Source organism: Loxodonta africana, chromosome 1, assembly GCF_030014295.1.
Source record: "Loxodonta africana isolate mLoxAfr1 chromosome 1, mLoxAfr1.hap2, whole genome shotgun sequence".
Taxonomy (NCBI): Eukaryota; Metazoa; Chordata; class Mammalia; order Proboscidea; family Elephantidae; genus Loxodonta; species Loxodonta africana.
The window spans coordinates 141711647-141721156 of NC_087342.1; the positions used below are offsets into that span (position 1 = coordinate 141711647).

A 9510-nucleotide genomic window follows, 5' to 3' on the forward strand; every position below is an offset into this window, starting at 1 on the left:
AAGTATAAAAAAAGAATTTTTTTTTTTTTATTATAGAATGTATAAAAAATAAATAATTGGATTGACTGAAGGTATCAACTCAGTCTGTAGATTGTGAAATATCTTACTTCTAGAATGTTTTACATTGTCTAAAATTATAATGGGTTTTTATTTTGAAGGCATTGTTCACAGTGATTTGAAACCTGCTAACTTTCTGATAGTTGATGGAATGCTAAAGCTAATTGATTTTGGGATTGCAAACCAAATGCAACCAGATACAACAAGTATTATTAAAGATTCTCAGGTAAGATTTTTAATGAATGTTATTGGTTACCACACTGACTTCAATTCCTTTTCACAGTGAAGTATTATTTTGCTAATAAAAAAACAAATCTGTTGTTGTCAAGTCAATTTCGACTCATAGCGACCCTATAGGACAGAGTAGAACTGCCCCACAGAGTTTCGAACTGTGGACCTTTTGGTTAGCAGCCGTAGCTCTTAACCACTATGCCACCAGGGTTTCCTCCATTTTGCTAATAGGGATTTTTTTTTTTTTTTTTTTTTTTTGTGCTTTAAGTGAAAGTTTACAAACCAAGTCAGTCTCTCATACAAAAATTTATATACACCTTGATACATACTTCTAGTTGCTCTCCCCCTAATGAGACAGCACACTCCTTCTCTCCACTCTCTATTTTTGTGTCTATTCGACCAGCTTCTGACCCCCTCTACGCTCTCGCCTCCCCTCTAGACAGGAGCTGCCCACATAGTCTCATGTGACTACTTGATCCAAGAAGCTCACTCCTCTCCGAAATCGTTTTCTATCCCATAGTCCAGTCCAATCCCTGTCTGAAGAGTTGGCTTTGGGAATAGTTCCTGCCTTGGGCTAACAGAAGGCCTAGGGACCATGACCTCCAAGGGTCCTTCTAGTCTCGATCAGACCATTAAGTCTGGTCTAGGGCTTTATTTTTACCTATCTCATTCCTCAAAGGATTTGAAGCCTTTCTATAAGAAATGCATACTATACCTATAAGATAAAAATCAAAACCGTGATTAATATAATAGAAAGTCAAGATCAGTCATTTTGAATGATCTTCCCTATAGCTGAGGTAGAGAGAACCATTAATACCTGCCTTGGAAATCGTCTTGGTCACGATGTAAAATTTACTTGAAAGTTTGGCTTAGATTTTCCTGGTAGCAACCCATTGTCCATGAGGTAATGAATTTCTATTCCCCTAGAGAAGCAAAGCTTTTCCTATCACTTAAATTTGAAATGAATTTCTTAAGTGGGCTGTCATTAAGAATATCATTATAAGTATTTTACTCAACAGCATTTTTATAAAGTTTTTTGAAATTTTTCACATAAAAACTAAAGCAATGATACAGAAGTATAACTAAAAAAATAATCCTGCTTTGAACCAAGATAATATGTTTCATGTATACAGATTTCTGATGTGGACCTGCCTTAATCCTAGGAGTTAACCTAAACTTTTTTAGAAGAAATAGATGGACAGCATGTCCTTCAAACAATTCTATTTAACTATCACTTCTCTTTATATCAAAAGTATGGCTAAACGTTTAGTTGTAAATCAGCTCAAAAATACATTCTATGACAAGACCCTAAGTATTCTATGTTGTTTGAAAGAAGAATCATTTATTTTAGAAATAAAATTAGTGCATTATAAAATGACGTAATCCTATTATAGGAACTTTTGCTTGATTTAGATGTCCATCCTATCTCAGTTTGGACATGCATCCAGGGAGTATTTGGAAATAAAGCCAGATTGTTTTGTTTGTATATTGGTTGGTTGGTTGGCTGGTCTATTAAAAAAAATTCTAGGTCTGTTCCGATACAGAAGTGACCGATCAGGTCCCTCAAAGTTCATGGCCATTAGTATAACTTTAGACTGGATAGGTTTTAAGGCAGTTATTACTAGTTGACCTCTGTAACAATATGCAAACTCAGCATTCTAAATGGAGTCAATTTGGTAACCAATTTATTTCATTGATAATTTTGAAGAAATTTGGCATATATCTTAACATTGTTGGAAAGTATTTTAATTTTTCCGGTAAAATAATGAAATTCTGTAATTATACAAGTTCCCAAGAATCTGGGATTTATGTTTTTAAAAAATCTAAAACAGACTGAAACATTTTTATTAATTTATGTTTTCTGTGACTTTTCAAATAGGTTGGCACAGTTAATTATATGCCTCCAGAAGCGATCAAAGATATGTCTTCCTCAAGAGAAAATGGAAAATTAAAATCAAAGGTACTGTAAAGATTGTTTACATTCTGTTTATCTGGCATCGGCAGGGGCTGGACTGTTCTCTGAATAAACTTGCCTTATAGCTGAAGGTACTTCTTTAAGTTCTAAAACTTCAGGCCATTGCAGAGACCTTGCCTTCTTAAGCAGATTGTTGTGGGATTCAATTTCACCCTTTTTATTGACTTGAGATTGTTCTTTTAATATGGGGTTGCTTCACCATATGCTTCTACAAGAATTGCCCCTAGGATAATTTTTGAGTTATAAACTTAAAGAAAAGTTAAAAATAAATTAGCTCTGATTTGGACGCCTGAAAATGACGTCAAATTGATATCCTTTGAAGCCCTCTTTGTTTCTTCTCTGATTCTTTTGTTTTATTTCTCTCCATTTATTTGTGAATTCTATATTTTCCAGTATAATTGGTGTATATAATTTTTCCAAATCATGGCCTGCCACTGGCTACCTTCCCACTTACCTTATTTCAGACACCACCTCAGTAAGCTTTGTCATTGGTGCCTTTTGTCATGGGCCCATTTTGCCTTCCATAATGCCTGCAGCTCCCAAGCTTAAACTTTCTTTCTCTGTAGTAACATAACCAAGTGGATACAAGCACACATTATTGTCCCAGGGACCTGCATTGAAGTCATAGCCCTGCCTCTTTGTTAACAACCGTCTTTGGGCAAGTGACTTAACTTGCCTAATTTCGTCATCTGTAAATTGGGCTTGTAAACTGTATGTATTAAAAAAAAAAAATTAAGGACCACTTTATAAAGCACTTAGTGCATTGTCCAGCTCAAAATAATTACTTGATAAATGTGCTTTTATTTGCTGCATTATATTTTTCTTCCTAGAAAGGTGTGACTTGTAAATATCTTTTTAAATAACTGAGATAACGTTAAGAAAAAAAAACTGAGATAAAGTAACACTAGATATTTTCTCTTTTAGCTTCCTTTTTTTTTTCTATACTTGAATTTGTTCTCTCTTTTTCTTGGGTAGTGTTAACAGGGGTTTGTTAATCATAAAAACCAGGCCTTTGTTTGATTTATCAGTTCTTATTTTTATTTAGTTTCTAATTGATTTCTGCTTTTATCTTTGCTAATTTCTTCTTTGTATTCCCTTTAGGTTAATTATTTTCCTAGTTTCTAGATTTAAATACTAGCTAATTTAATTTTAGTATTCTTGCTTTTTAATTAAAACTAGGAATTTTACTCTGCATTGGACATTAGTTGCTAGCCACAGGTTTTACTGTGGTGTGTCTTAGTTTCATTAATTTCTAAAATTTGTAATTTTCATTTTTAAAATTGTTTCTTTTTCTTTTCTGGTTTTTTTTGTTTGTTTACTTTAAGATTTATTTTGAGTCGCAACAGTAGAGTTTAGATTTTTTCAATTGTCAACTCAGAGATTTAATATGTAATAGCAAATCTCAACTCATTTGAATCACCTGTTATCCAGTGGCCTTTTAGATTATGAATAGAAAATAGATTTTTATCTCAACATGTAAAATAACCTCTGCTACTAAAGAGTGCAAAGCCGCTCCCAGTTTAGCTCTGTTCTCAGATTGATCTGACATACTGGTGAATATCTGTTGACTACTTTGGATTTCTATTCTAAGGTCCATCAGGTGTCTTCATTGCTTCCCACTGCTTTCTGCTTCACATACCGCTACCAGCAGGTCTTGTGGCATATGGCTTGTGATCCCGCTTACATGTTGGGGTTCACGGGCATACTTTTCCACCTGTTTTTATTTTAAACACTTTCCGTATGTTTTCTCGTTTTGCTCTCAGTCTGCTGTTTTTATCTCGGAATTTGGAGAGATTAAAAAACTGTCCTGCCACTGCCATTTTCCCAGAATCTGAAATTCTTTTCAATCCATGTTTTATTTAGAAATGAGTTTAATTTCCAGGTGGTTAAATCAGGGTAAGAGGAAGTTATTTCTGGTTTTTTTTTTTTTAACACTGTGTTCAGATAATGGGATCTGAACAATTTTTTCTTTGTCGTTTAACAAGATAGATATTCTTTGTAAATTAATTTTTTGTGTTCTGGGGTATTTCAATAACATCTTCTCTATGGAGTATAAATTTCTTTATATTTCATATATCTTTCATATTGAGATTAATCTTTAGTCAAATTCTCTGTGTTTTTAAAAATATGTTTCATTTATCATATTCTGAAAGGCATTATAAAATCTTCTCCCCAAAATAATATAGTTTTTGCTTAATGTAGTTATATTAAATGTGATTTCAGAGCATAGACTAATACACCTATCATATCTTCTTTGTTGGTTGTACCTTTTATCATTATAAAATAGCTTTATCTCTCCTGTTTACTTTTGTTCATTTCTTTTTTCCCCCCAACTTTCTATGTCTTTTTTTTTTTTAAAGATTTATTTCTTGTGGAGAGGATATTACAAGATTTTGTTGTGTTTTAATGTATATTTGAGTATCTGTCTTTTAAAAAAGGAATTTAGCCATTCTCAATAAAAAATAAAAATTTTTTATTTTTTTTCTTTTATTATACCTCCTACTGTGTTTGGTCGTATTCACGTTCTTTTTAAAGGCAAAAGGGTAATATGTTATAATGTTGCTTTGGTTATTTCTAATAATACTTTAATACAACGAACATTTAATACAATAACCTTTAATAATGTTATGTTTATTTAGTGCTTACTGTAACTGAAAACTATTCCCTATCCTTAACCACATTTCATGGTTATATCGTTTAATACCCATGACAACCTACTTTTACTAGTTCTGTTTTAGAGGTGATGAAACAGAGATACAGAATTATTGGCTAGTGATAAAACAAGGATGCAAGACCAGGACAGCCTGGCTCTACAGTTTGTGCTTTTGGGTTTAGGGTAGCTCAACTTAAATAATCTTTTAAAAATCTGTACATATACGTTGAATTTATATAAAACTCATTCAATTATGTTCTAATAATTCTGGGAAAAACAACTAAACTTTAATTTTGCAACTTTTTTAGTTTTCTATTTTTATAAGTCAAAAAGAATTTAATTTTTTTTAGTTGAAAATTTTTGATTATGGTTTGTTGACAGATTTAAAGTGAAATTCGTCGCTTTTGAGATAGCCAAACTAGAAAAAGATGTTTTGTACTTAATTTCATTGCCATGCACCTTGCATAGTCATTGAGATTTAATTACGATTTTAAATATTATATATATATGTATACATACATACGTGTGTGATTATAAAATGTTCTTTACATTTTGTATTAAAATAACAGCACCCTTTTTTTTTTTTAGATAAGTCCTAAAAGCGATGTTTGGTCCTTAGGATGCATTCTGTATTATATGACTTATGGGAAAACACCATTCCAGCACATAATTAATCAGATTTCTAAATTACATGCCATAATTGACCCTAATCATGAAATTGCATTTCCTGATATTCCAGAGAAAGATCTTCAAGATGTGTTAAAGGTAATCTTAATAATTGCCCTCGAGTACATGGTTATGGGAGAGGCCTGGCGGCACACTGGTTAAGAGCTTGGCTGCTAACCAAAAGGCTGACAAGTCAAATACACCAGACACTCCTTGGAAACCCTATGGGGCAGTTCTGTTCTGTCCTACACGGTCGCCATGAGTGGGAATCAACTTGTTGGTAATGGGTTTGGTTTTGGTTTTTGATTTTATGTGGATGTGGAAAGATAATATTTCATATAATTAATTGAGTAAAAGAAAGACATGAAATGATTGAGATCATATAACTGGCTTGGATATAACTAGTCTAATGAAAGGAATTGTTTACTCAATTAGCTTTTTAGGGCATGTTAATTTCACTTTGAAGGTGCTTAAAATTTTTGAATACTTGACGATTTTGTAAGAGTGATTTAGGCGAAATAATCTAGTTGTTGAGTGGGATACCTAGAAAGCAACTTCTATAATATGGTACAATTTGGAAAAATACTGTATCAACATCACATCAGAACACCTGCTTTGTCCTAAAAAATTGATCTTTATTTTTATAGTGTTGTTTGATAAGGGACCCTAAACAGAGGATATCCATTCCTGAGCTTTTGGTACATCCGTATGTTCAAATTCAAACTCATCCAGGTACATCTTTTTTTTTTTTTTTTTAAAAAAAACAAATCTATTTGTAACCAGAATACTAATGTAAACAGCCTTTTAACTGTGACAAAAACAGAATCTGAATTGGCTACTCTTGCCCAGCCTGCCTCTTCTCTTAAAGGAGTTCTTATTATGTTAAATGGTAAAGTAAATAAAATTGTCTTTCTTTACTTGCTGGCATTTATTTTTACTTGTCCTAGGTAAGGGGCTATCATCAGTGATAAAGAATGCCGATTATTATGTTGTTAATCAGAATGTGTATTTACATATTTACATGCCACTTTATTTATTTTTTATTTTTTTCTTATTGGTACCATTGTGTTATTTATTATATTTATCTTACAGGTAACCAGGTGGGTAAGGGTAATACTGAAGAAATGAAGTATGTTCTGGGTCAACTTGTTGATCTGAATTCTCCTAACTCTATTTTGAAAGCTGCTAGAGTAAGTATGCTTATTCTATATCTGCATAATTTTAGATGTTTTATGTAGTTCAGTGTGTTAGACATGCAAAGAAATAGGTAGCCCAAAGAAAAGTTGGTCCATTCATCTGATATGTCATGAAATATGTTTCTATATTTAAATACTTAACATATGCTTTTTAATAGATTTCTTTGATTTACATTCTTATTGTGTAAACAGTATTGTCACATAAAGTATATTCAAAAGATTTCTGTCTTTTGAATTTATTCTCAAGTGAAACAAATTCAATAAAGGAATGTCTTTTAAAACCACGCTTAACATGCCTTTTGGATTCGTTCCTTCTAGTCAATTTTTTTCTTAAACCATCTTAGAGAAGTCACAGTGTTTGTCACATGTAGTGACTTCTGTGAAGTTGTACGTAGCAATTAATATATTTTCAAAGCAAATATCTCAAGCCTTTCAACCTTCCGATGCTTGTTTATATCATGATTTTCAGACCTCATTTTTATCAAACATCTAGTCATTTCTAGAACTCAATGAATACCAACTTGCTTACCTAACAACCGTAAACTGGTTTACCTAACTGGGCCATTACTAATATAGTTCAGTTATCATTATTATAAAATTAGGAGAGCTCAAACTAACAATTTCTTAGCTGTCTAGGTAGGGGTAAAGTGAGTCTAAGGTGTCAAAATATGGACACATTTCTGAAGAAATTTACTACAGATTCACTATTATATTTGCATTCATATGAGAAAAAGAAAAAAATTCCTTAAGTTTTCTCAATGGCTTTAGGAATTCAAATTGGACAATATATGTTTTATAAATTTGCTCTATATTTAATATCTTCATATTTTAAATATCTACCTATGTATAAATCCTTTTATAAATAAAATTCAGGTGGATTAGTTACCTTTGAGGACAAAGATGTCTGTCGTCTTCATAAATTAGATGTGGGCTGAGCCTTAGATCTTTTTTTAAATGCATAGATTTTAATATACCTAATTATGCTTATTTATATAACAATTTGTGTATTTTAAAGTCTCCTGTTCATTAGATTAAGTATTATCTGAAAGTAGTATATATTAAGTTTCCTAATGGGTATGTTTTATACTATAGGAATTTATATAAGACAGACTTCATTTAAGCAGAGGTAAAGGGAATCCAGAAAGGTTTGGAGGTTCATATACATGTTTACTAACAGCTGTGTTACATTTCTCTTAGAGAAAAGCCAAGCCAGGTGTTTAAAATGATCTGTTATCACTCAGTTTCAATTGTAATAACAAGAGAAAGAAATGTATTACGTTTAGAATATGTAGAGTTAACCTTTACTAATCTGATAATACATTGAACTTAAAACATTATAAAACAGATCTGTGTATTTTTCATTTCAGACTTTATATGAGCAGTACAGTAGTGGTAAAAGTCATGATTCTTCTTCATCATCCAATCCTTTTGAAAAACAATGGGGTAAAAAGTGATTTGCAGCTACCCATAGACTGTCAAATAACACCTCTAAAATAATATTGGACTGTTGTACTCCTGACCCTCTTTGGAAATCTACTCTTAAAGACTACTTCGTTCTGAAATGTTATCAGGAGAAAAATTCAGTAGATTATCCCCAGAAGAAGACTGTAAAAATAACAACCATTAATGGCACTGTATATACATTGTAGAATTGTTTTTATCTGTTCTATGCTTTCCTGTATATATAATCTATTTGTCATTTTACCTTTGCAATAGGGGGGATAACTGAAATATATTCTAAAGAACTATGTAAATAAAGCTTTGTAGAATAAAATGACACTAAAATGTCAAAGTCATAAAATTATTTTCTGAAAGCAAATATATTGTTGGCATGGCTCTTTCAATTTACCCTTTGATAGTATCTATCGTTTTTGTGTTTAGAGTGTCACTCTGGATTTTGTGGCATGCCCTCATGTATGATTTGCTTGGTGATGGGTAATTACAAATGTGGTTCCAGAGTCTCTTGACTGAATCTCATGACTTAATTAAAGGTAACACCATATAGTATTGTTTGCCCTAAATTTTAACCTGGGTTATGGGTTTTCAGGGTTCTTGGTTTTAAGTTAATGTCATGTAATACATAACTAGCCTTCTGTTCAAGTTGAAGCCATAGTTCTGCAAACCTGCTCATGGAGAAGACATTGTACAAATCCAACTTGGAAGTCAAAAATTTATTCCAGATGGTCTCCTTGAAAAATGCCTTTTCTTTTTTTTTTTAAATAATCTTGAAATTTACTGTATATAAAACCCATTTTTTGAATGCTTGTCTTGTTAAGAGTTAAAACATTCAAAAGTTGTATCTGTCACCTCAAAATAGTACTTGTTGGCCTAGAATAAATAACTCAATCTTTAAATCTCACTCTGGAAGTGGAATTGTTTCCTTTGAAATTAAGCAACTGAGAACTCCTACCTGGATTCACATGTTTCCTGGAACATCTTATCCAGATTGAATCAGCTCCTTCCTAACATTGAGTAAGTTACAAAAGGCATTTGAGATATCAAATCAAAGTGAAGTGTGGCATCGGTATTCTACTAGTTTGATAGTCTTTATAGTAAATAATCTTATATACGCACTGAATTTCAGGGGCTAGTATTTGCTGGTATTTGATAAAAATTTTCATTGGCAACTTCTACTGTGCCTAGGCTAAATAAAAGAGCATTCTTTGACAGGGTTTTCTGAATGTTTAACATTTTTTTCTCTGAAGAATATGCATGTATTAGTGAGTCGTTAA

General features: G+C 31.9%; 1 protein-coding gene across 4 annotated transcripts in view; it reads left to right on the plus strand.

The window, feature by feature from the left end:
• The window catches only part of TTK (TTK protein kinase), a 42747-nt gene extending 33615 nt beyond the window's left edge, over window positions 1-9132 (plus strand). For all 4 annotated transcript variants that reach the window (XM_064288308.1, XM_064288306.1, XM_064288313.1 and 1 more), the window contains exons 17-22: window positions 159-283; window positions 2168-2248; window positions 5505-5681; window positions 6230-6314; window positions 6675-6772; window positions 8146-9132. In XM_064288308.1, the coding sequence (XP_064144378.1) occupies window positions 159-283; window positions 2168-2248; window positions 5505-5681; window positions 6230-6314; window positions 6675-6772; window positions 8146-8232 (653 nt within the window). In that variant the 3' untranslated portion in view covers window positions 8233-9132. The remainder of the gene's footprint in view (window positions 1-158; window positions 284-2167; window positions 2249-5504; window positions 5682-6229; window positions 6315-6674; window positions 6773-8145) is intronic.
• Window positions 9133-9510: the final 378 nt, after the last annotated feature.